This window comes from Sus scrofa, chromosome 15 (assembly GCF_054392235.1).
Source record: "Sus scrofa isolate SSC_HxYL_T2T_F1_AM1 chromosome 15, Sscrofa_HxYL_maternal_Yorkshire_Landrace_v2.0, whole genome shotgun sequence".
Classification (NCBI taxonomy): domain Eukaryota; kingdom Metazoa; phylum Chordata; class Mammalia; order Artiodactyla; family Suidae; genus Sus; species Sus scrofa.
The window spans coordinates 94,626,308-94,653,621 of NC_139397.1; the positions used below are offsets into that span (position 1 = coordinate 94,626,308).

Consider the following 27,314-nt stretch of genomic DNA (forward strand, 5'->3'; position numbering starts at 1 on the left):
TCTTGAATTTTTTATGAATTTTATTTTTAAAAAGAAAGAAAAATGCCTGAAAAATGTCTTTGTCGGAGTTCCCGTCGTGGCGCAGTGGTTAATGAATCCGACTAGGAACCATGAGGTTGTGGGTTCGGTCCCTGCCCTTGCTCAGTGGGTTAAGGGTCCGGTGTTGCCGTGAGCTGTGGTGTAGGTCTCAGATGCGGCTTGGATCCCTTGTTGCTCTGGGTCTGGCGTAGGCCGGTGGCTACAGCTCCGATTCGACCCCTAGCCTGGGAACCTCCATATGCCGCGGGAGCGCCCAAGAAATAGCAAAAAAAGACAAAAAAAAAAAAAATGTCTTTGTCAAGCAGAGTATTATAACTGAAATACTCTATAAATATTAACATGGATTTTTAATTTGTGTCAAATAGAAATGATTGTTTGAACCTGGGAAAGTGTACAGAACTGGGCATTGAGTGTAAAACAATATTAGAAGGCTATATTCACATTTTCCCACGAAGATAAAACTGAAAAATTCAGAGAGGATTAAGACGGCAGAATAGAAGGACTGGAGCTCAACTTCTCTCCTAAAAACAACAAAATTCACAACTAAAAGCTGAGCAATCCCCAACCAAATGGACCGGAAACCTTAAAAAAAGATACCCTACTCTAGAAGAACAAGAGGAGGCCACATCAAGAGGTAGGAGGGGCGATTTCACGATATAAACAACCCCATACCTCCAGGGTGGGAAGCTCCACAGACTGAAAACTGGTTCACAGAGAGAGACTCACCTACAGGAGTGAGAGTTCTGAGCCACACATCAAACCCTCACTTGCGGAGATCCAGCACTGGGAGAAAGAGCCCCTGGAGCATCTGGCATTGAAGGCCAGTGGGGCTTGTGTGCAGGAGCTCCGCAGGACTGGGGGAAACTGAGACCCCATTCTTAAAAGGCACACACGGACTTTCATGTGCACTGGGTCCCAGGGCAAAGCAAAGTCTCCATGGGAATCTGGGTCAAACCTGACTGCAGTTCTTGGAGGACATCCTGGGAAAACAGGGGTGAATGTGGCTTGTTGTGAGGGAAGGACATTGAAAGCAAAGCTCTCGGGAATATTCAGCAGCATGCCTTTCTCTGGAGGTGGCCATTTTGGGAAAATCTGGCCCCACCTGTCAGTCAGCTGCTGAGAAGCCCCAGGGCAAACAATCCAGGTGGGATCACAGCCCCACCCCTCAGTAAACTGCCTAAAGACCCCTCAGGCACACAGCTGCCTCTAATCTCATCCAGAAACTAAGCCCCACCCACCAGAAGGATTAGAATCAGCTCCACCTACCAGTGGGCAGGCATCAGCCCCTCCCATCAGGAAGCCTACACCAAGCCCCCATACTGACTTCAGCCACAAGGGAGGCAGACACCAGAGGTAAGAGAGGCTACAACTCTTGTATCTGTAAAAAGGTCACCACACCAAAAACCTATAAAAATGAAAATACGGAGAACTATAACTCAGATGAGGGAGAAAGGAAAAAACCCAGAAAATCAGCTAAGCGATGAGGAGATTCTTAGCCTCCAGGAAAAAGACTTTAGATTGTTGATGCTGAAGATGATGCAAGACATTGGGAATAAACTGGAGGCAAAGATGGATAACTTACAGGAAACACTGAGCAAAGAGATACAAGATATAAAACTTAAACAAGAAGAGATGCAAAATAAAATAACTGAAACAAAAAATTCACTAGAAGCAACCAACAGCAGAATACAGGAGGCAGAAGAACAAATAAGCGAGGTGGAGGACAGATTAGTGGAAATTATGGATGCGGAACAGAAAAGAGAAAAAAGATTGAAAACAAATGAAGAGAGTCTCAGAAATCTCTGGGACAACGTGAAACGCAACAACATCTGTATTATAGGGGTGTGAGAAGGAGAAGAGAGAGAGAAGGGGACAGAAAAAATATTCCAAGAGATAATAGCTGAAAACTTCCCTATAATGGGAAAGGAACCACTCACTCAAATCCAGGAAGCACAACAAGTACCATATAAAATAAACCCAAGGAGGAACACACCAAGACACATATTAATCAAACTGACCAAAATTAAAGACAAAGAGAAAATCTTGAAAGCAGCTAGGGAAAAGAAACAAGTAACATACAAGGGAACCCCAATAAGGCTATTGACAGATTTTTCAGCAGAAACTCTGCAGGCCAGAAGGGAGTGGCATGATATACTTAATGTGATGAAGGGAAAAAAACCTCCAACCAAGATTACTTTACCCAGCAAGGCTCTCATTCAGATTTGAAAGAGAAATCAAAACCTTCACAGATAAGCAAAAGTTGAGAGAATTCAGCAACACTAAACCCGCCTTACAACAAATACTAAAGGAAGTTCTCTAGGCAGAAAAGAAAAGACAGCAACAGGAAACAAAACTTCCACAAATGACAAGGCTTACCAGTAAAGGTACATATACAGTAAAGATACGAAATCATCAATGCACGATTATACCACCAAAATCAGAAATCATGAGAAGAGGTGGATACAAATGCAGGACACTGGAGATGAACTTGCAATTAAGAGAACAACAACTTAAATCAATCCTGTATACATATAGACTCATATCAAAACTTCAGAATAACTGCAAACCAAAAATCTACAATTGATACACAAACAAGGAATCTCTGAAGAAGAAATATATCTCATAGTAAATAAATGCATAATCCACCATGAAGGGGGTCATTTGACATCATTCTTGGAATGCTGAAGTCTTCTTAGAACTAATTCTGATTTCCTCTCCATCAAAGAATTTATGATAATTATAATTAAATAATGCAATTGTACAATTAAATAATATGTCTACAATTGTATTATTAATAACCCTTTCTTTCCATGGTACAATGTAAAGTCTATAATGTCTTGTTTATCACATTACCTAGAATGGTGTAATGCCTTTATTGAAGAATTGATGAGATGTAACAAATTGTGAGGACATACTTATATAGTTACACTGTTTTTTAACCAACTTATGCATTTTATATTTTACTTATTTTCAGAGGGTATATTATTTTTGTTATTCTTACCAGTTAAGTTATTCTTTCTATTATGCTATATAAAATATTTAATGGTATATAAGGCTTTCTTCTTTATGAATTTTAGTGGCATAATACACACAATTTTAATATAATGCTAATTTTATAGAAAAATTGAAATGTAATAGATAATACTAAATAGTAAAGATGAAAGCCATACAAAATGGGATAAAGTATAGAATAAATTTCCTATTTGTCTCAGCATATTTTCCCATTCCACTTCTCCAAAGGGAGTCGCTTAATATGTTTCTTAAGATCCATTATATAATAATCTGTGTGAATGTAATTGTGTTTAAATATATGTATTTTATTTTGTAAAAAAAAAAAAGTAAATCCTTTTGTTCACCAAAAGACACTATTTTAAAAAGTCAAAAGATTGAAGGAAAATGTGAGCAACATATGTAACTAATAAAAGGTGAATACATATAATTTATAAGGTAAGTCTATAAGTCAACAGTTAAAAAATAAATATTTCTTTCTATTCTTCAAAAAAAAAACTGAAAAATTCAACTTGCAATCATCTGGTTGATGGACATTATATTTTTGATATTTCATCAGGATATTTGATATTGAGACTTTTTCATCATTTTCCCAACCATATCCATTATTTGGTTCACCTTTCTGAGTACTATATATTCAACAAGTATATGTGGATTTATAACTATTTACATAGACATTGGCTTATATACATAATATAATGTATATAATGATCACTCAAAGGAAGAGATCCTGGGAAAAGAAAATTTCACTTCTGAATCTAGAGTGTAATGCTGCTACAATAACATTGAATGTTGAAATATATTTCTGTTAGGTTTTTAAAAATTCACTACATTCTGATCAGAACTAATTACTTAGTTTACCTGAATAAACTGATATGAATAGTCATATTCATAACTCGTATTTTGAGAATTCTTGGATCTAAATTATGTTATAAATCAGATAAGGAGCCAGAAAGTGGCAGATGCTCCCAGTTCATGGTCTTCCTTTGAAGTCCCTGGGAATGCTCTCAATTCAATGTTACATTTCCTCTCTATTTACATCAGACAAGGCCATCAGATTGGCAGAAAAAATTCTGGTAAGCAGCTGAATTCTAAGGTTACCATATGGACTCATGGATCTTGGCACAAGGTGATAGATTCCTGATGCAGGTATATCCAAAGAGCCTAGCAATGAACTCTCCACCATGATATCCTACCTTACTATGTCCTACTCACTCAGAATGAAAGCCCGAAAGCAAGTTCCATGTTGTACTGTTAACCATGCCACTCTTTTTTTGTTCCCATTATGATTTATGGGTCACCTCTGGCCAACAGTCTTGTTCCTTAAGGGAGCAATATATGCAGAGAGCCTAAACACTTTAGTGATTTACATAATACTGGTCCTTTCATTTACCACAAAATAGGCTGCAGAAGGCCAGCAGCAAATTGCCATCCTGGACAGCACTTCAAAGGGGACAGGATAGTTGGGTGCAACTTCCAGAAATTCAGTCAAATTAACTTGCACTATTCATCCACCATCAAATGGATTTTCTGGAATCACATGCCTCCTGGATACAATCTTTGTGACAGCAGAAATAGGAAATATGCAGGGAGCAATATATTTTCATTATTCTTTCAAAGAAAAGGCCTGCTGGAATAAGAAGGGCTGTAGAACAGCTGTTTTTTTCCCCAGTTTTGCACATAAAAGAATCCTATATGTAAAACACCTGTAAAGCATGGATTAACTAATATGTTTACTCGAAGTCCACTAGGCAGTGTACTGCTTATCCAATTATGAGCCCAAGCAAACATTTGAAACAAATGAAAGCCAACCATTTCTAGGCTTGGAATCTGAACACCACTGAACGCATTTGGTAGGCCTGAAAATCCTGACTCTTTACTTTGATGTTGCCCATGGAGAGTGAGTTAATTCTCTCCAAGCAATAGAATGAAGCGGGGTTGGAAACAGGTTCAGATTGGTATATCCTGTTCTTCATAGATATTTCGAAGGCACAAGAAAGATTTCTTTTTTCTTTTTCTTTTTTCGTTTCTTTTTTTTGAGGATCCAACTGGATTTTATTTGACACAGAATACAATATGGCTGTAGGAATAGCAAACTGAAAAGACAAAGCAGAAAAGACATGGTTCTCCCTAATTTATAATTAACAGGAGGGCTAGTCATTAAATGAATAACAAAGCAGTTGAGCTTGATGAAAGAATTCTTTTTCTGATGTCTGTACTTTTGGAATTCCCACTCTCTGCTGTCCAGTGGATACACCTGCTGTGTTTTGAGCCTGTGAGAGACACAGTGGAAGTGGAAAACATGGTTACAGAACCCCCATGAAACAGTGCACTCTTCAGAAGAAGCAGACACCTGGTTAGCTTGACATTCTATGCAAAGAACCATCATGTGATTTCTGCAGCTGGCACAATTATCAACCACAATACCCCAGGTCTAGAGTTCCCACTTTCTCATTCCACCTTTTCATTTCAAAGAGCCTCTTGCCTATGCAAGGACACACACGACCATCACTGCCACCATTTGGAAATGCACGGTCTGTCTTCTGGCCATTACAATAAAGATGTCTTAAATTGCTTAAGAATAGGGGTAGTTTTACCCGGAGCAAGCAGGACTGCACTCTCTCTGCAAGGGACTTAACCCAGGAACTAAAATATTTAATGAAAAAGGATAGAGAGAAAAAAAAAATCCAACCTTCCCTAAGGAGGCAGGCCCCATCTCATTTGTTTTCTTTTGCTTCATGAGTGAGGAGAAAGCACCAAAAAGGAAAAATATTTCTGAGTGTTTTGAACAGAGGACCATGTCAGCTCACTACATGAAAGCAATGAGGAGAAAAAAGTGCATGTCTTTAATCACAATGACCCCACCCGCAGGTAATTGTGGTCTCATAAGTGTCTTGACTTCTGACAAGAGTATCAACTAAATCCTCCTCCATAGAGAAAGGGGCACGGGATTTCCTTCTTCCTTTTCATAGTTCACAGAATACAAAATCCTTATCTAAGAGAATAGCTTTCAGCCTCAGATTGGCTTTGGCCTACACAGTCCCCACTGCCATGACTTGCTCCCACCCAGTCTGAGTTGGATACTTGGTGATGTAGACACTCAGCAGTCTGAGTGCTCACCTGAGTAGGATCTGGGCAGCACCAACACTAGAACTGACAGAATTCTAGTCTCTTCCAGGAACCATCTGCCTGTTCTTATCACAGGATGTAGACCCAGTGCCCTAACCAGAACCATCAATCACTTTCCTTCCTGGGTTCTGCCTTTTCCTAATTACCTAAAGACAGAAGAAAGAGAGTTCTCTCTCTGGTTTCAAAATTCCTTGGAGAAATCCTGTATTGACTGACTAGTCGTCTCTTTCCCATTGATGAAGATGGGACCTTTAGCCTTGACCTTTTTCTCAATCCCTTATAGGATTTCTGAAGCCCTTTTGCTGATGAATCATAAAGACTTTTAAGGAACAATTTGCTTTTTCAGCAATTCCATTCATCTTAGTCCTCATAGCATGAGCTCCATCTTATATCAGCATCCCACGAAGGACAAGCCAAAGAATTTCTGACTCTTCAAGTTCAAAGTTTATGCCTCTCTGTTGGATCTTCCATTCAATTGCTGGTTTTGATCTTTTGGAAACCTCGAACTCTCCACTCATGTGCCTGGCTAAGATGAGAGGCGAGTTCTAAATGCAATGAATAATCTCACCTTCACCTACTCTATCAGATCTACCCATTGTCTGGAATCTCTTTGATGACTCATCTCATCCCATAATAATGACAGTTTTTCTCTCTAAAGGCAGCAGGTGGGGTAGGGTGGAGATAAATCTCTTACATGCACTAATAAAGAAAAATTAGCAATAATATCAGGAAGACCATCATATCATAATGGGAAAGTGAAAATCAGGGTAGAATCCAGCTACAGACAAAAATTAAGGTCTTTGAAATTCTGGTGGAGCTCAATCCCTCTCACAAAATATAAAATTCGACTTTATGCCAAAGTTCTTAAATCATAAACAAAGACTTACAAACACTGTATGGTAGCAGAACTCTTCAAAAACAGTTCCCTGCTCAGGACATGTGTGTGGCATCAGGAGAACCAACTAGCTCCTATATTTAGTGACGATGTGGGGATGATTACATGCCAGAAGTATTGCGGGAAGGATATTCACTGACATTCTGCTTCAAACAATGTGGCATCTCAATGGAATACTGGAGAAAAATCAATGACAGCTCTTCTCGAGAAAAGATTTTGAGTAGGGGACAAATTTTAAAGGACAGAGTTACAGACAGTAATAGGAACAGTGAATGGTGGTGGCTGCCATTTTTAACAAGAACATGTGAGCCATATGTGGAAAGAAATACTTTACAGCACTGCTGTTATTAGAGAAGAGTCACTATCTTTGTCATAACTAGTTAGTGACTGATCCTGCTAAGGACACTTCTCTCCCTCATGTTTCTACCAAAAATAAAAAATAAAACCCAAAAAACCACAATGGCACTGAGTAGCAATTGTTTGTATTGCACAAGAAGTTTCATGACACTTTAATTGCAGGGATAAAATTTGAAAGGATATTACAAAAACCATTAGGTTAGACTTATTTGAATGATCAGAGCAGAACAGTATGTTGAATTATTTCTTCATCAGATGCATCCCACTTAGTAACGGTGGAAGACTGCATTATTTTCAATTATTTACCACACTTCCTGTAAGAGAGTTATATAGTCCATACATTTCCATGTGACTTGAGTCCCTTCCTATAGGAGGCGCATACTTCCTTACTTTATTAACATTAGGTTTAACTATGTGACTTGCTTCAGCCAATGAAATGTAAAGTGTAATCCACATATACCATCCAAACAGAAGCTTCAGTGCCATTGTATGGTCCAACCATTACACTCTTTCCCCTCGCCACAAAAATGAGGGTCTTAAATAGGTGTTGCTTCGTCAGCCTGGATCCTGAAATGAATACACTGAGCACAGCTACAGCTGACATGTTCCGTGAGTGAGACGGAACCTTTGAGCCACTGAAACATGCGCATGTTTCTTACTGCAATATAAACTGTCAAAATTCATTCATACAAAAACGATGTAAATTAATACAGCATTTGTCAACTATGCAATATATATATTCCAGATGTAGTGCTGGAGTTCAAATAGCTTAAAAACAGACCTCACAAAGAGGTATAATTAATGTTAATCTTAATTTTCTACCCAGGACTTTTTCACTTATTTGAAAGGTTGATAACAGTTTGTAGAGTATAATATATCCAGCTCGCCCATCTTCATTAAAAAGATCTTCATTGTATTCAAGTCAAATTAAGATTGTTTTCAGGAGTTCCCATTGTGGTTCAGCAGTAACAAATCTGACTAGTATTCATGAGGATGTGGGTTCTATCCCTGTCCCTGCTCAGTGGATTAAGGATCCAGAGTTGCCGTGAGCTGTGATGTAGGTCACGGATGCGGCTCAGATCCCATGTTGCATAGGCTGGCAACTACAGCTCCCATTCAACCCCTAGCCTGGGAACTTCCATATGCTGCAGGTGAGGCCCTAAAAAACCTATATGCTAACTTTTAAGGGAATCCTCATTTTTGGTAAAAATACTACCAATTTCCAGAATAACTGTATAGAATAAGAAATGAATTTATATTTATGTGTTTAAATAAATAATTCAGTTCATCTGTAACATTCCCAAAGGGAATTAGAAGCAAATCATATAGTATAACAGAGCACAAAAGCATTAGGAGCCAGGCAATTTTCTATGGGTTTTTGTAGTGAATAAAAACCTCCAGCCCATCATTTGTTCCTCTCTCAGTTGTATTTTATCCTGAGAACCTATTTTAAAATCATTTCTAGGCTTGGTATCTTCAAGGCCAAATAGTACAGCCTCAATTTTTGAAGGAAAAAACTATTTTAAGTTCTGTATCTATACAATGTCAAAATGTAATCAATAAATGTATTAGCCAAGTCCACGGTTTGATACAACATTGGCCTGAAATAAGTCCTTTTTCCTGGCTTTGGTCTTTTATGTAGAAACATCTTTGCTTCCCTGTGATTATAAAGATATGTACCATGTTCTTTGGGTTCTCATACTAAGGCTGAAATAAGAAGACTTAGGGAAGTACATCCAGGCCTGGCTAGAGGATCGCTCCCTGCCCATTGCTTCACTTGGGGAGGCAGCACCACTCAACTGGGTGGGGATTTGCAATCTGAGTATTCACAGAGCTATGTCCTCCTCGCTTGAGGAAGGCGAAGCTGCAGGCACCCTAAAAGGGGAGCTTTCTGAATGCCTGTTCCCATCTCAACTTACGTTCAGCCAGGCCCACAAAAAGCCTGCTATACTGATGGCGTAGGGTCCCAATGGAGGGGACACTTGAAGGGAGAATCAAACACTGACCTACACCCCTACTGAGGAAATCCATACCAAATGTCTGTGCAAATCAGTCTGAACCTTCTTTCCGTCTCCTTTTCTTTAGGAAAGAAAATATACAGAGTTCCCATTGTGGCACTTCGGAAACAAATCCGACTAGGAACCATGAGGTCATGGGTTCGATCCCTGGCCTTGCTCAGTGGGTTAGGGATCCGGCATTGCCGTGAGCTGTGGTGTAGGCTACAGACACGGCTCAGATCTGGCATGGCTATGGCTGTAGCATAGGCAGGCAGCCACAGCTCCAATTAGATCTCTAGCCTGGGAACCTTGGGTGCAGCCCTAAAAGGACAAAAGACAAAGAAAAAAAAAAAGAAGAAGAAGAAGAAAATATGGGCTTTGCATGTATCAGTGGAGAGCTTGATTTAACCTCTGAGTTTTTCGAATACTTCTACTAAGGCCAAACAGGTTTTCTAATACTTCTACTAAGGCTATTATAGCATTTAGTCACAGACAGAGCTCCTGGACCAACCCCTGTGCCTCCCCTCCAAGCAAATCAGCACTTTGTCCTATTTCGTCATATGTTTTACTTCTACATGTGTTGTAAACCCCACACCACATTATTTTGTTATTTAGATGGTCAATTATCTTTTTAAAAGATTGAATTAATACTGAAAATATCTTAACACATTTATCTACATTGTTACCATATCAATTGTTCTATATCCCTTTTGGTAGGTCCATATTTCCAATTAATAATATTTTCCTTCTGCCTAAAAAATTTAACATTTTTTGTAAAGTGGATATGCTCGTGATGAATTCTTTAAGCTTTTTAATGTCTGAAAAGGCCTTTATTTTGCTTTTATTTTAATCAATTAACTTATTTATTTATTTGTTTTTGGTCTTTTTGTCTTTGAGGGCCGCGCCAGCAGCATATGGAGGTTCCCAGGCCAGGGGTCGAATCAGAGCTGTAGCCGCCGGCCTATACCACAGCCATGGCAACACCAGATCTGTAACCCACTGAGAGAGGCCAGGGATCCAACTCACATCCTCATGGATGCTAGTCAGGTTCGTTAACCACTGAGCCACGATGGGAACTCCCCATATTTTGCCTTCATTTTAAAAAGATATTTTAGTACAGTATCTTTTTGACCACATTTTGTTTTTTGTACTTTAAAGATGTAGTTCCACTGGGTTTTTGTCTCTTTGCTTGTTCACTTGCTTATGTTGTTTCTGACAAGAAATGTTCTGTCATTATGATCTTTGTTCCTTGGTACATGTCATGTTTTTCCACCCCCCTGGTTGCTTTTCATAATTTCTCTTTGTGACTTGCTTTAATGAATTTAACGAATTTAATTTGGTGTAGTTTTCTTTGTGTTTTTTTTGTGCTTGGGGTTGGTTGAACTTTTTGGATCTAGTTTTTATTGGATTGGGAAAAAATTTGGCTTTTATTTCTTCAAATACTTTTTCTGTCACACTCCCCCTATCTCACCTTTCCATCAGAGCTCTAATTGCATATATATTAGGCCACTTGAAGTTGTCCCACATCTTACTATAGTCCTTTTCTTTTCCCAGATTTATTTTTGTCTGTATTCATTGTGCACAGCTTATACCACTGTCTTCAAATTTACTCCTGATTTTCCTTCAGTATCTAATATGTTTTTAACGAATCCTATCCAGTGTATTCTTTCATCTGTATCATTATTTTCATCTCTGGAAGTTCAATTCGTACCTTTTTCACATCTTCTGTGTTTCTACTTAATATGTTCAATCTTTGCTCTAGGAATTCCTGCTGTGGCACAGTAGGATCGGTGGCTCTTGGGAGCACTGGGGTGCAGGTTTGATCCCTGCACAATGGGTTAAGGATCTTGCGATGCCGCAGCTGCGGCTTAGGTCGAGATTGTGGCTCGGATCTGATCCCTGGTTTGGGAACTCCATGTGCCACTGGGAGGTCAAAAAAGGGAAAAAAAAATCTTTCCTCTAGATCAGAACTTCTCAGCTTCAGCAGTACTGCTATTTTGGTTTGGATAATTCTTTGTTTTGGGGGCTGGGATGCAACTAAGTTACCTGGAAAAAAATTGATCCTTTGAGGTCTTGCTTTTACGTTTCATTAGCTAAGGTCAGAAGAGCATTTATTTAATCTAGGGCTAATTTTGCCTTCTACTGAACAAGGCCCTTCTGCAGGGTCCACCCAATATCCCATGAACTGCGAAATTTTCCAGTCTTGCTCAGGGGCATTGACACTCTTTCTGGCCCTGTGTAAGCTCCTTATGGGTGGTTCTTTACCTGATCTAGTATAGTTTCCACACATGCATACACCGATAAGTTCTCAGGTGACTACTTTAGGGAGAACCTCTGGACAGTTTGGCACAGGGTTCTCTCTTTCTCTGAGAAGCTTTCTCCTCTCTGGCTCTTTTTCTTTTTTTCTTTTTATGGCCACACCTGCAGCAAGTGGAAGTTCCCAGCATAGAGGTCAAATCAGAGCTGCAGCTGCCAGCCTATACCACAGCCATGGCAATACTGGATCCAAGCCAAAGCGGTGACCTTTGTGGCAATGCCAGATCCTTAACCCACTGAGCAAGGCCAGGAATCAAACCCACATCCTCAGGGACACTATGTCGGGTTCTTAACCTGATGAGCCACAATGGGAACTCCTCTGGTTCTTTGTTCTGAAAACTCCAGCAGATTTGGCCTCTCTTAGCTTCATCTCTTCAACTCCCAGCTCCATCTGCTCCACTCAGATGGTTGCATCCTGTCTGGATTCCTTCTCCTGCACTGCAGCCTGGAAGCTCTTCCCAGGCTCTAAGCTGGGATAATCACTGGGGTCATTTGCTGTGTTTTCCATTTCTCAGGGATCACTGTCCCTTATTATCTCATGCTCAATGTCTTGAAAATCATAATTTCATATATTTTGTCTGATTTTTTTTAGTTGTTTCAGGCAGGAAGGTTAATCTGATCTCTGTTTCTCCCTCTTGACTACAAATGAGTATATTTTAAGTTAACTGGAATTTACATGGATGTTAAAATTTCTGAGTTATTAAATTTCTGAGTAACTCTGCTTTGCTCTCACTTGATTGAAAAGTTTGAATTGAAATAAAATTCTACTCAATATAATTTTCACTCTAAACTGAAGTTGTTTTTCCCTTGTTTTGAGCATCAAATGTTGCAAATGGGAAATCTGATGTTTGTTAATTCTTGTTCTTTTGTAAATAACTTTTTTTCTTTCTACAGGATTTTCGAATCATCTCTTGATGTATAGTGTTCTGAAATTCCAGAGTGATCTGTTAAGGTATGGATTTTTTTTTTTAAATAGTGTCTGTGAAATCATGAGTTTGACAGACTAATTTTACTTCTACAACCCATTATAAAACAAATATATAATCATTAAAATAAAAAACAAACATTTATCCATGCCATTTAAAATCACCTTTAGTGTTATATATACCACCCCTTGGAAAACTTTGGATTAAGGCATAGTGTTAAACAACAAAGGAAACCATAAACAAAACAAAAAGACAACCTAAAAACTGGGAGTAAATATTTGCAAACAATGCAACGTACAAGGTTAATTCCCAAAATACACAAATAGCTCATACAACTCAATATCAAAAAACACAAACGACCCAATCAAAAAATGGGCAGAAAATCTATGTAGACATTTCTCAAAAGAAGACATAAAGACAGGCACACGAAAAGTGCTCAACATCTCTAAATATTATAGAAATGCAAATCACAACTACAATGAGGTATCACCTCACACAGGTCAGAACGGCCATCATCAAAAAGTCTACAAATAATACATGGTAGAGAGGGTATGGAAGAAAGGGAACCCTCCTACACTGTTGGTCAGAATATAAGTTGGTGCAGCCACTATGGAGAACAGTACAGAGGTTCCTTAAAAAATTAAAAATAGAGCTACCATATGATCCTACAATCCCACTCCTGGGCATATATTCAGAGAAAACTCTAATTTGAAAAGATACATGCACCCCAATGTTCACAGCAGCACTATTTACAATAGCCAAGACATGGGAGCAACCTAAGTGCCCACCAACAGATGAAAGGATAAAGAAGATATGGTACATATATACAATAGAATACTACTCACCCATAAAAAAGAATGAAATATTGCCATTTGCAGCAACATGGATGGACCTAAGAAATTATCATACTGAGTGAAGTAAGTCAGACAAAAAGAGACATATATGATATCACTTATGTGTGCAATCTAAAAAATAATACAAACTTATTTACAAAACAGAAATAAACTCACAGACATAGAAAACAAACTATGTAGGGGAAGGATAAATTAGGAGTGTGAGATTAACATATACACATCACTGTCTATAAATACACAAGAAGGATTTACTGTATAGCACAGGGAACTAAATTCCAACATCTTGTAATAACTTATAATGAAAAAGAATCAAAATAATAATATATAACTGAATCACTCTACTATATATCTGAAATTAGCACAACATTGTCAATCAACTATACCTCAATTTTTTCTTGCTTTTTTTTTTTTTTTTTTCTTTTTACAGCTGCACCTGAAGCATAAGGAAGTTCCTGGGCTAGGGGTCAAATCTGAGCTGCAGCTGCCGGCCTACACCATAGCACAGCAATGTGGGAACCAAGCCACACCTGTGTCCAACACTGCAGATCAAAGCAATGCCAGATTCTTAACCCACTGAGCAAGGCTGGGGATCAAACCTCCATCCTTGGGGACACTATATCAGGTTGTTAACCCACTGAGTCACAATGGGAACTCCTATACTTCAGTTTTTTAAAAAGAATAGTGTTCAGAAAAATTAAAATAGAATGTTAGGGAAAATGCAGAATGGGTGAAGATTATTGGGAATCTTTTCAGTGGATGTTGTCTAGGTGATCCTGTGGCATTATCTGACTATATAGGGGTCTGGTTTTCACCATCTTTGGGAAATTTTACATATAACTCCATAAATTGTAGGAAATGAATGCAAATGAGTCTTATCTATAGACATGACAATAAATTCTGTTTGGTGAAGATGCAACTGACTATCACCATGTGAAAGAGATGATTCCAGGAGTTTCCATTGTGGTTCAGAAGTAATGAATGAATCCAACTAGTATCCATGAGGATACGGATTCAATCCCTGGCCTTGTTCAGTGGGTTATAGCATCTGATGTTGCTGTGGCTGTGGCGCAGGCCAGCAGCTACAACTCCAATTCCACCCCTAGCCTGGAAACTCCCATATGCTGTGGGCATGGCCCTAAAAAATAAATGAATGAATAAATAAAAAAATAAAAGCAATGATTCCAAATATTTTCTCTCTTTTTTTTTTTTTTTGGATCCTTAACCTGCTGTGTCACAAGAGAACTCTTAAACATTACACTTTGTTCCCTGCAAATATTGTTTTTTCACCTATTGGCAATTTCATTTCAGCATTATTTTTTATTTGTTTGTTTTGTTTTTTCTTCTGAGTGCTGTACCTGCGGCATATGGCGGTTCCCAGCTAGGGGCTGAATCAGAGCAGCACCTGCTGGCCTACACCACAGCCACAGCATGCCAGATCAGAGCCACGTCTGAGACCTACACCTCAGCTCACAGCAATGCTGGATCCTTAACCCACTGAGCAAGGCCAGGAGTCAAACCTGCATCCTCATGGATACTAGTCAGATTCATTTCTGCTGAGCCACAAGGGAACTCCCTCATTTCAGCATTCTTGATGGCTACCATATGTGTCTGTTCTTTGCATTCTCCTTTGACAGGGTTTTAACCTCTCACCATTGCCCTCATTAATTATTAATGAATTAAATAAGGTCTTTGACTTGTAGGTTTCTGTATTTATGTGACAATCATGATTTTTGCCTTATGTATATTTTATTAATAGCATATGTATTTAAAATAGCACATCTGAATTATCAAAATCTGCATTATTACTATATTTATTATGTTTGAGAGGATGTGGAGGATACTTCAAACTGGGCTTTGGAACAAAGTACATTTGGGCTAGGTCCCGGCTTGTCAAAATTTCTATGGCAAATCTGGCTGGCCACTTGTTTTGTAAATAGAGTTTTGTTGGCACACAGCCACATTCATCCATTTACATATAGAGTCGAGAGTTGTATCAGAAATAATATGACCCACATGCCTAAAGTGTTTGTTATCAGTCCTTTTACAGAGAAAGTTTGTTGACCCCTGTTGTATGATATGACACCAACCTGCTTTTTAGCATATTAACCACAAATGAAAATTCTATCACTAGGGGTTCCTGTTGTGTCTCAGTGGGTTAAGAACCCGACATAGTCTCTGCGAGGAAGCAGGTTTGATCCCTGGCCTCATTCAGTGGGTTAAGGATCCATCATTGCCATCAGCTGCTGTGTAGGCTGCAGATGCTGCTCAGATCCTACGTTGTTGTGGTTGTGTCATAGGCCTGCAACTGTAGCGCCAATTCAACCCCTAGCCCAGGGACTTCCATATGCTGTAGGTGTGGCCTTAAAAGGAAAAAAGAAAAAAAAAAGTGTATTACCTATTTAGCTTGAGATGGTTAGGATTTTCTGTACCTCCAAACGGATGTACAATGCCATTTGCAGGGGTAGAGGGAATTTCTTCATTTGGTGAGACTGAATAGCATAGTGTTAAATATCTCCCACTGGCCTTGGGGCTCCTCCTCTCAATGCCAAAACCCCAGAATGGGGGAGCCCGACGTGGGGCTCAGAACCCTCATTCCTCTAGGAAAACCTCTGCAATATGGTTATTTTCCAATCTGAAGGTTACCCACCCAGCGGGTATGGCATTGGATTATATCATGAAAGGGCCCCTCCTACCATCTTGCGGCTACTCCTTTGTCTTTGGATGTAGAATATATATTTTGGTAGGTTCCATTTTTTTTTTTTTTTTTTTTTTTTGTCCATGGCTGCTCAGCAGTTAGGCGTGATTTTGGTGTTTCAGTGGGAGGAGGTGAGCTCAAGTCCTTCCTGGCCACCATCCTGCTGCTGCCTTGCGCCACTGGCCTTGAAGTCAGAATGGGCTGAGTGTGAATGCACACTCTCTTACTGATAGCTGAGAGACCTTATCAGACTGTTAAACCTTCCCAAACTTTAACCTTCCTAAGCCTCAGTTTCCTCATCCATAAACAGAGGCAATGATATCTTACATGGTAAGTGTAAGAATTAAATGAGCTGGTATACATAAAGAGCTTAATACTCAGGACTTAGAAATCCATGCTGATATCAGGTATGGATCAACTTTGAAAGGCACAGAAAAATTAGATCTCTGCCTGTTTTTGCAATCTTCTAAAGTCCAGTATCTGTTGCTGATCTGCCCAACTTAAAGCTTCTCTCCACTCTTCCAATGAAGTTCTCTTCTTCCAACTCAAAAGGTAAAGCATTTTGATTTTTTTCTTTTTCGTTTTCACAGCCGCGCCTGCAGCATATGGAAGATCTCAGGCTAGGTGTTGAGTCGGAGCTGCAGCTGCAGCTCTCCACAGATTTACTGCAGCTTCCCCCCAAGGCTGAACCCTTAACCCATTCAGCAAGGACAGGGATGGAGCATGCATCCTCTCAGATACTATGTCGGATTCTGCTGAGCCACAATGGGAACTCTGAGGTAAAGCACTTTGAAGGCTGCATGTTTGGTTAGTTAGGGACACTTCTAGGGGAAATTTCACTAAGGTATCACTAACAAAGTCTCATCTTTATCATGGTAAATTAATTGCAAAAAACGTCTTCAATTCTTCTCTCCCATGTATCCATGACTCTTTCCTTTTCTTTTTGACCTCACTCAGAGCATGTGGAAGTTCCGAGGCCAGGGATTAAACCCATGCCACAGTAATGACAACACTGGATTCTTAACCCACTGAGCCATGAGGGAACTGCCAGGTATCCATGCCTTTTATTATGTGGCTTCGAATCCCGTCTATAGGTACAATCTATTTTCCTTGCCTTTGAATCCCTACTGGGCTTCTTACCTGCTTAACCAATTGAAGGCAGCAGAAGTGAATGTGCCAGTTCTGAGCTGAGGCCTGCAAGAAGGCTTACACGTGTCAGCGTACTCTTTTGGAAGCCTGCTTTCACCACAATGACAAGCACAGGATAGCCTGTGGGAGAATAAGTGTTCAGAGATGAATCATCTCACCCATGGCCATCCTGCTTCAATCAGCCCCCAGCTGACCCGCCAGCTGATCACAGACTCAAGTAAACCCAGGTGAGATCAACCAAGCCCTGCTCAGATCAACAGAACTTCCTAACCATGTTACAGATTCATGAGCAAAAATACGTATTTGTTGTATGCCAAATAAATTAATCTCAGATCATTTTCATCATTGAAATCTTGGCTACTGAATGACTCCCCTATTTGCTTGGGGATTGTTGAGCATACATATCTCACACATCAAAGTAGAGTGATAATCTGAAAATATGGTCCTAACTTAGCCCTGTTGTGTCAGGACAGGGCTGAAAGGACAGAACTAGATGCACACTCAAGTAGAGAGTTTTCCATGAAAGACTTGGACAGAACTCACAGCTCTTGGCTACAAAGATCATGTAACAGTGTTATGGGAACTTTTAAAGCAAAGATTGTAAGTAGTCATTCCATCTACAAGACCAATTCTTATAACAGGGACTATTACAACCAAAATTTTTGCATGACAAAAGGACTTTTGAGTCCCTCTGGTTAGCCTCCTGTTTGGAAATAGTAGTTAACAAAACAAAATGAGTACTGCTAGAAAATGCACTGTTACTGGGGACTATAGCAAGAATTGATGTGATTATTTTATGGCATGCTTTTCCAAGGTAGTTAAAAAGAAAACATTCTTTCCGGGGGGTCTCTGGTGTTTCCCTTGTGATTTTGTGGATGACTGTGCCTTTCCACTACTGACATTCTGCTACCCTGTATCATTCAATTGCTCTGGGCCTCAGTTTCCTCATATGTCCTACGACGGTGTTGGATAATTTCTCATGTATCTTCTATCCCATGTCAGTTGCAGATACAAATTTTGTGCTCACCAATTTCTGTTCTCACTCATCAAACATTCATTTCATATCTATTATGTGCCAGGCATTTTACTAGTCACTGGAGATACAGCAGTTAATAATGAGACATGGCCTCTGCCCTCATGTTAATAATGATAACAAAAATGACAGCAAGTATATCATTAACAATAACTGATGCTATACTACATTATAGATTCTGAAACACTTTCACAGGCATTTTTATATTTGACCTTCACTGCCGTGCTATTAAATGGTTAGGACAAGATATTACCATCTGCATTTTACATATGAAGAAACTGAGACTCAGGAACATTAAGTAACTTGGCCAAGGCTCTAAGGAACTCATCACTTAGGATTTAGAAATTTCAGTCCTGGTTATTTACAAAAAAAATTTCACATGAGCTGTTTCAAACTTACTAAAAATAGTAGGATGATAAATCTCATATACCTAAAACTCCAAATTTTAAATTATCAATATTTCCACCATATTTCCTTCACCTTCCCCCTTTCTTTCCTTTGAAGAAGTATCTAAGCAAATCCTAGAGATCATGTTATTTCATCTCTTTTACTCAATATAAATATTTGAAAAGTAAGGCATTATGTTAACAAAACCACAATGCCATTTTCACACTTAACAATATCAATAATACTTTGTCTCACGTAGATGTTATTTTTGATGTTTATCTGGAAAAGAATGAAATTTTAAAATTATTTTGCTATTCAGTCACTTACTGACCAGCCCAATATAGTACAAATTTCCCTCCCTACAATAGTTTATTGGTTTCTAGATCATCCCTCCTCCCCCAAAGAATTTATTTTATGGTAAAGAATACTGTTTGCCCCCAATATATCATCTCCTTTTTCTCCTTATACAATTTTGTCTTTTTTTTGCCTTTTCTTGAGCTCCTCCCGTGGTATATGGAGGTTCCCAGGCTAGGGGTCTAATCAGAGCTGCAGTCACTGGCCTACGCCAGAGCCACAGCAACAGAGGATCCGAGCCGCATCAGCAACCCACACCACAGCTCACGGCAAGGCTGGATCCTTAACCCACTGAGCAAGGCCAGGGATCAAACCCGAAACCTCATGGTTTCTAGTCGGATTTGTTAACTACTGCGCCACGACGGGAACTCCAATATACTTTTTTTTTTTAAACCTAGAAACATGGTGACAAAGAATAAGAACTGTATTTCCCGGAAGTTTCTTTGTGGCATAGCAGGTTAGGGATCCAGCATTGTCACTGCTGTGGAGAGAGTTCAAGACATGGCCAGGGAACTTCTACATACCATGGGTGTGGACACACACACACAAAAAAAGGCTGTATTTCCAGCCTTCCTTGAAGCTGAATATGACTCTGTGAGTAAATTCTACTACATGAGATGTTAAGTGAAGTGTTAAATTAAGCTCCTGGGTAACATTCTTAAGGGAAAAGAGTGTGTTTTCTTTGCCTTTCCTCTTTGCTACTGACTTGAACATAGAATCAGTAGCCGAAACTTAACATCTTGACCTATAAGACTGGTCCTAAGTAAAGTAGGTGAGACCTCAAGGGAGGCATCAGATCCCTGATGATCATGGAGCGGCCATATCAGTTTAGAAGTAAGCTTCTATTTCATAAACTTCAAGCCAATGTTATTTATCTTGGTTTCTGGTTGTTTTGACACATGTGCCAGATGAATCCTAACTTTGATACATTTCTGTGTATTTCTTCTCCATCCCTCAATTATGATGGCACTAGAACACAGAAAAATGGGTTAATTTTTTAATGGGATCTGAACAAATGCCTCCAGATCAATTTAACTATTAACTAAGAATATTACATTCAATTTAATTTTTTTTGTCTTTTTTTTTTTTTTTTTTTGATCTTTTTAGGGCCACACCTGCGGCATTTGGAGGTTCCCAGGGTAGGCGTCCAATTGGAGCCGCAGCTGCGGGCCTACGCCAGAGCCACAGCATCGCCAGATCCAAGCCGAATCTGCAACCTATACCACAGCTCACAGCAACGCCGGATCCTTAACCCACTGAGTGAGGCCAGGGATTGATCTGCAACCTCATGGTTCCTAGTTGGATTTGTTTCCGCTGCACCACGACAGGAACTCCCAATTTAATGTTTTAAAATGACAGACTGTCAACTTCCAAAACTCCTTTCCTTTGAGTCTATCCCTGCAATATCATCAACAGCTTTTCTGTCTTCCTCATTGAAAGGTTGCCCCAATACACCAATTGTTTGTATCTTTAAAAAAGGTATTTTGTTGATAAGGTTTGCAGAAAGGATTTGGAGAAGGGTGGAAAGGGCCTGAACTGTTGAATGCGGAGCAAGCATGGGATAGTGAAATCAAGCCTAGTCTCATGACCAGTCTCAGATCTCTGAAAATTCATCACTGATTTCAGAGTTAGTCTGGGTGAGCTACAGTGAGCTGTCACAATTGATACAGTCATTATCAGAAGATCACAGTATATGTACAGAAATTCAAATATTGTCAACAATTCTACACTTAAAAGATTTCTTATGTTATTTTATAGCTGGTAAATCAACCCCTGATGACACAGTGAAATAAGGCCAGTATATTAAAGCATTTAAACATGGGTTTTTAATTTGTTAACCAAACTTTTGGACATTTCCTCAGTCTCTTTTCATATTAAAAAAAAAAAAAAGACTTGCAGTAACAAAGTAGTAAAGTTTCTTTCAAAGATGCAGGCTAATTTCGAATATTCCAAAACTTTGCATTAAGTAATCAATTAGAAGCTAATAGAGAGAGAGAGACTGAGCATTATTTTTTTTCTATTATCAATAATTCTCTACTAAAGCGTCTATCAGACTTTAAAGAGATTCGAGTGACCAAGTTATTAGATCAATACTTTTGCTACAGTGTTTTGAGCCAACAGAGAAACTCTGATAGATGGTGAAATTCTGTACTTGCTGTTATTTTCACCTGCTGATAAGTTTAAAGAATTGTTATGCAGTTACCAATTGTACATGTGAGAGCAAAATGTTAGTCAAAACACTGCAAATTTTATACTTGCATGAAATTAGTAGAAAATAATTTTTTTTTTTTTTTTTAGGGGCACACCTGTGGCATACAGAAGTTCCCAGGCTAGGGGGTCGAATCGGAGCTACAGCTGCTGGCCTACGCCACAGCCACAGCAGATCCAAGCTGCATTTGAGACCTACACCACAGCTCACCACAACACCGGATTCCCATTAAGCCACTGAGCAAGGCCAGGAACTGACCCACATCCTCATGAATACTAGTTAGGTTCTTAACCTGACGAGCCACAGTAGGAACTCCAAAAATAATTCCGAATAAAGAAAGCATAGGCGGAGTTCCCATCGTGGCTCAGTGGTTAACGAATCCAACTAGGAACCATGAGGTTGCGGGTTCGATCCCTGGCCTTGCTCAGTGGGCTAAGGATCCGGCATTGCCGTGAGCTGTGGTGCAGGTTGCAGACACAGCTTGGATCTTGTGTTGCTGTGGCTGTGGCATAGGCCAGCGGCTACAGCTCCGACTAGACCCCTAGCCTGGGAACCTCCATGTGCCACAGGAGTGGCCCTAGGAAAGGCAAAAAGACAAAAAAGAAAAAAAAAAGAAATCATAGGAAATATGTAAAATCCTGCTTTACATCTTAGACTGTCTTTATTGTTTATTGTTTTTTAATGATTCACACAAAATATTTATTCCTCACTTCTATGAATTCCAAAATGGGTATTCATGGAGTTCCTGCTATGGCACAATGGGTTAAGGATCCGACATTGCCACAGCTGTGGCTCAGATTCACTCCCAGGCCTGGGAACTTGTATATGCCTTGGGTGTGTCTGAAAAAGAAAAAAAAAAAGAAAAGAAAAAGAAAAATGGGTGTTCATTTTTGATGGGCAGCTGCAGAGGAAAGACTTTAATTTTCGACTGCCACAGACAGTGAAAAATAGCTCTCAGATGTCAACTCTCTGCACTCTGTTAGGAAGCTTCCTTTACAGGTTATATACATATATTATTGCAGACAGTATTTTCCAAAAGGGACTGAAACAGTATCTCACACCCTGAGTGTTCTTTTTACAACTTGATCTTAACACTCCTCTCATGGAGAGGTGGCGTTTATGGCTGTTCTCCTCAAACATGGGCAAGTATTTGTGACTGCCCCAATCAAAAGATCTCCAAAATATCACGCTGTTTCACCCTGCTCTCTTGGGACCCTGGCTCTAGGAATTCACAAGCATGCTGTGATGAAACCCAAAACCAGCCATGCAGAGAGCATGTGGAGAAACCATGTAGGGATGTCCACAGCATCCACTGCCAGATGTGTGAATGAAGAAGACTCTCCAGTTGATTCTAGCCCGGATCACTAAGCCTCCCAGCCTTCCAGTTTGTTGACATTAATGGTAATCATTTCAAAATATTAGTACATACTATTATAACAATAATAATGAGTTTGATATTAATACAAATTTTAAGCAGAAGCAAAGGAATGTTCTTACAAATGCTCAGAGGCTAGTTGCTCCCCAAAGCGCTAATGTACAGCTTTTTTCCTTGCTCACTCTCCTCTACTTCACCTCCTTGAAAAGCTAACACATGTTTGATCAAATCTATGACACGCCACGCTGTGTGCATCACCCCCTCTCTTAGTCCCTTCCCTCGCCTCACTCGCTAGCATCATCACCTGCTTTGGCAACTGCACATCTACCAAGGTGTTTTCCAACAGTAGAGGATTGGCTCTTCTACTCACCTTTTTCCTCTTATTAAACCTCAAGGGACTGATCTAATGCCCTTTAACCATCCTCCCTCTTTAAAAAAAAATAAATAAATTAAGTCTTTTGGTTTGTTTTAGTGCTTCTTCTCACCCAGAAACTCCACCGGTAGGTTGAGGCCCTTGTCTGATAGCCAGTGACAGATGCCGAATCCCATCCTTACTGGTATTTGCTCCTTGGAGATGAAAAAATAAATGTTTTATAAAGCTCAAATTGGCCTTATCAAACAAAACATCTGCTAGATCAGTGAATGACTGGTAACAGCAGGAGACAGCAGTGCTGGCCTCTCCAATAGAAGTCACTGCAGTTAATGGAGGCTATTATGGGAAAATTCTGGCAAGAAGTTTTCTTTTTCTTTTTTTTTCTCCTCCAGACAGCTAAAATTTTTAAAAAGAAAAAATGTATTCAGTTGCTAGGGTAACTGTGGTTTCAAAACTACCGTAACAAAAGCCAGATATCACATATCAAACTACTAAATTGTTAATTTGACTGGTATTTTAAAATAACTACTTAAAAGAGATGTTTTCTCCTTATCTAGCTATGGAGAACAGAGAAAAGGAGAAAATAGGAGGAAAATAAAGGAGAAGAGGAAGAAAGGAAACTGGTAGATTTGTTTAAGAAATGCTTTTGCTTTGCTAAATATTTGTTGGAAATAAAAATCCCTTCACTATGTTATAGATACATTTGCATGCAGGAATTATTTAGTCAGATTCAAAACAGAAGGAGGATACTGAGTTATCCTGTTTTCAATTTCTCTTCCCACATTCAAACCCTGCCTGCATTTTTCTGTGAGCACTTAGCAAAGGAACTAGTTGCTTAGGAGAATCAGGCATGTTCTGAAATCTTTTATGGGTGATTGTGTTTTTTTCTGTGTCTTGCTTTTCATCACTTGATTTAAAGGGAATATAATAAAGCCATTAAGTACTTAGACTCTGGAATCAGACATAGCTAGGTCAGAATTCCCTTTATATCTCTTACTAAATTCCTTTAATCTCTCTGAGCCTGTTTTTTATTTATAAAAAGGATATCAAGACAAATGACTATGTTACCTCAATAAATAAAATGCAAGGAAAGAAAAAGAGGGAGAGAGACCTATGATTAAAAGAGACATGAGAGACTAAATGTGCAGATATTGCTTAGATCTGATTTGAAAAAAAAAAGAGCAAATTGTAAAAAATCATTCATAAGTGTAGAGTCTTGAACAAGGATTAGATTTTGATAATATTAAACAATTATTTCAAATGTGTTTAGGTATGATTATAACATGGCATATTGTTTTTTCTTAAGAGTCATCATCTTTGTATTTGCATAATAATGGAATATTTACAAATAAAATATGATGTCTGAGATCTGCTTTAAAATAGAGGAGAAAATGGATGGAATAAGGATTGAACAAATTTGGTTGTGAGCTGAAAATTATTGATGCTGGGCGATCGACATAAAGGGGTTCATTATAATATACTCTCTACTTTCAAGTATATACTTGAGATTTTTCCATAATAAAAGTTTAAAAAGAGAGATATCAGAAATACTCATAATACTCACCTAATAAGATTATCATGCGGATTAAATGAGATGCTGTGTATAAAGTACTTGGCATCGTGCCTGGTGTATAATAATTGCTCAGTAAATGTTAACTGTTATTGTTACGAGACAGTATCTCCTCTTTCCCACTGTGCAGACCTGTGAGAACCAGACCATGAAAGGCATGTGCTGCTGACTGGAGCAGCTAAACCTCACTCCTTCCAAAACAGGCAGCTGCTAGCTGTCCTTGCATTCACCCTCTTCCAACCTGATTTTGTACTAGGTCCTGTGCTTTCTACATACACACTAATATCCTGTATTAAAGTAGCTGTTGATGGTTTTTCTTTACGTTTCCAGGCCAGGGATCGGACTCATGCCACTGCAGTGACCAGATCCACAGCAGTGACAACGCCAGATCCTCAACCCACTGCACCACAAGAGAAATCCTAAAGTAGCTGCCAATTTTGCCTTTAGCTCCCAATTTTTAGGTGTATTTCAGTGGAAAATGGAAGGCAACAATTAAAAGTATTGAGTATGTTGCTAGGAGTTTCCCTATAGAGTTTTACTTAACCTTTCTAATAATTCTTCAAAGTCAAAATTATTAGCTTCATTTTCGGAAGGAGGAAACTGAGAAGTTTACTGGCCCATCCAAGGTCATAGCATTAAGGGGTGGACCTTAACTCACACCCAAAGGGTTTGTGCCATCCAGGAGCCCTTGGCCATCAGCCTTCTTGCCTTTCTTGTCCTAGCCTAAAAACAACCACAGTCCAGAAGAAGTTAAGTCAATGTCCCCACCTGAAGGAGTCTGATGCCATATTTATCTGTCCTGTGGACTTAGTGGCAGGCGGATTTGCAGCAGGGTGGTAAAAATCTGCATCTGATAAGGAGTCACAGGCTTGGCTGGAAGCTTGAGGCTGGCAGAGGGGAGTCTCAGGAAGAAATGTTAGACAGAAAAAGGATTGCACTAACATTTGTGTTTAATTTTCTTTCTGTTCTAAATGCTATTCAACTTTTATGGGAAGGAGAAAGTAGAGAGAGATACCTTATACGAGAGATGTTCAATTCCAAAAATTAAAACCAGCTACCATCCAAAACCGTGGGCCCCCATACAAGTCTCAGCTGTGTTCGGTGGTTGCGCCGACACCCTAAACTTGCAAATCATCAGTTGACTTTAGAATCCAGCTTATTGTAAACGGGGCAATTCCACGCAAGGCGGGTATCTGATTACAACCGGAATTATTAGTTGTTTATATCGAACATTCCAGGGAATGGAGCGCACAGGAGAAACAAACTCCCAGCGACGAAGTGCCCAAGGAGATAGTGTCAATGCCTCAAACTGGATGGTCTGCCTCCTGGGCCCCACTTCTGGGCGTTGGGAGGGGTCGGGCTCTTCCAAAAGCCGCCGGGATGAGGCCCAGATAATTAACTCTTCCCCTGCCGAGCCCAGAGGCCCTCACCCTAAGGACACTCCGGCAGGCAGGCAGGCAAGCTGCGGTAAGGAGCCGACACCACCCCCTCGCCAGAGGGGACCGCCCACCTCCCCAGGCCTGCCCACTCCTTGCTGCGAATCCGAGTCGCTCTCCCTAGCACTGGGCTAGGGTCCTCTTAATTAGGAAACAATAGCTATTTAGAAAGAAGCTCCAATACCCGCAGTTCTGCGCGCCCAAGCGTGGAGTTCTCGAGAGTTCCCGCGGGGCAAAACCTGGCTGCTCCGAGCGGAGGCAGAGGAAGAGATCCAGCCGGCTTGCGAAGGCCGGGGCGTCAGGAACAGCCCGACCCGCCTCCCCGGGCCCCGCCCTCAGGCTTCCTGCTCCGCGGAGACCTGCTGGGTGCGGAGCCGCCCTCGTCACCGCTGCAGATTTGAAGGGGAGGGGTTCAGAAACCCTCGGGGTGACCGCGCAGAGCGCGGAATTTAGTGGCTCGGCTGTCAGGGCGGTCCCTAGTCCAGCCTTAGTCCCCCGCGCCCGGCGCACGGTGTCACAGCCAAGAAGAAGTCCTTTTCTTCCCTGAAGGGAGCCGGCTCTCAATCCCTCAGAGGGTGGAGATTCCTTACGTTCCCTCCTCTCCCTCTCCAGGTCGGAGAAGAGATGTGGGATTAGGCTGGATGAATATTCCGTGTGTTCTGTAATTACGCACACACTGAAATCTTCACCGTTGACTTAAGTTACTTGGCGCTGCGAGGGCTGGGGCCCCGCGTATTGATTAAACGCAGCCTCTATTTACCTAAACAATAAATGTAGAGATTAGCAACGTTCACTTGATCACAATAATGGGGTCGACAATTAAGGGGCAATGCATCCCAGATGTAACCGAGCCTGTGGAGGCGGGCAGGCAGGCGGGCTGCAGGCTTCTCGGAGACCAGCTCTCGGGGGCTGCGGCGATGGAGGTGCAAAGCGGGATGGAGAGTGGGGGGCCGCGCGGTGAGCGCGGCAGGAGGCGAACTGGAGGCCCAGCCACAGCGAGGCCGCCAGCCACCCGGCCGGAGAGGCCTGCAGCTGGGTTTGGGGGACCCAGATATGCCCACTTCCAGGGTGGCATCTGGAGCGCGGAGCCTGCCTCCCCGTGGCTTGTCACCTGCCTCAAGGCCATCTCGCCTGCTGCCGCCTGGCTGGGAAGGAGGATCAACGCCGCTGGCGCGTGCCGGAGTGAGTGTGTCTGTGTCATCAGTGTGCAT

General features: G+C 40.4%; 1 protein-coding gene across 1 annotated transcript; it reads right to left on the reverse strand.

Moving 5' to 3' along the window:
- Nucleotides 1–27,314, reverse strand: LOC146395986 (uncharacterized). Its single transcript, XM_084999104.1, has 4 exons — nt 26,864–27,314; nt 26,288–26,786; nt 17,358–17,486; nt 1–5,321 (listed from the first exon to the last, which is right to left on the reverse strand). The coding sequence occupies exons 1-4, from the start codon at nt 27,312–27,314 to the stop codon at nt 5,021–5,023; spliced, it is 1,380 nt and encodes a 459-aa protein (XP_084855230.1). The 3' UTR covers nt 1–5,020.

Coding starts and splice junctions, on each gene's coding strand:
- LOC146395986 (XM_084999104.1), bottom strand. CDS start 27,314: ATGCACACTGATGACACAGACACACTCACTCCGGCACGCGCCAGCGGC. Junction 17,487..26,287: donor TTGGGCGCGCAGAACTGCGG/GTATTGGAGCTT, acceptor ATTCTCCCACAG/GCTATCCTGTGCTTGTCATT. Junction 5,322..17,357: donor GCCTTCAATTGGTTAAGCAG/GTAAGAAGCCCA, acceptor TGTCTCTCACAG/GCTCAAAACACAGCAGGTGT.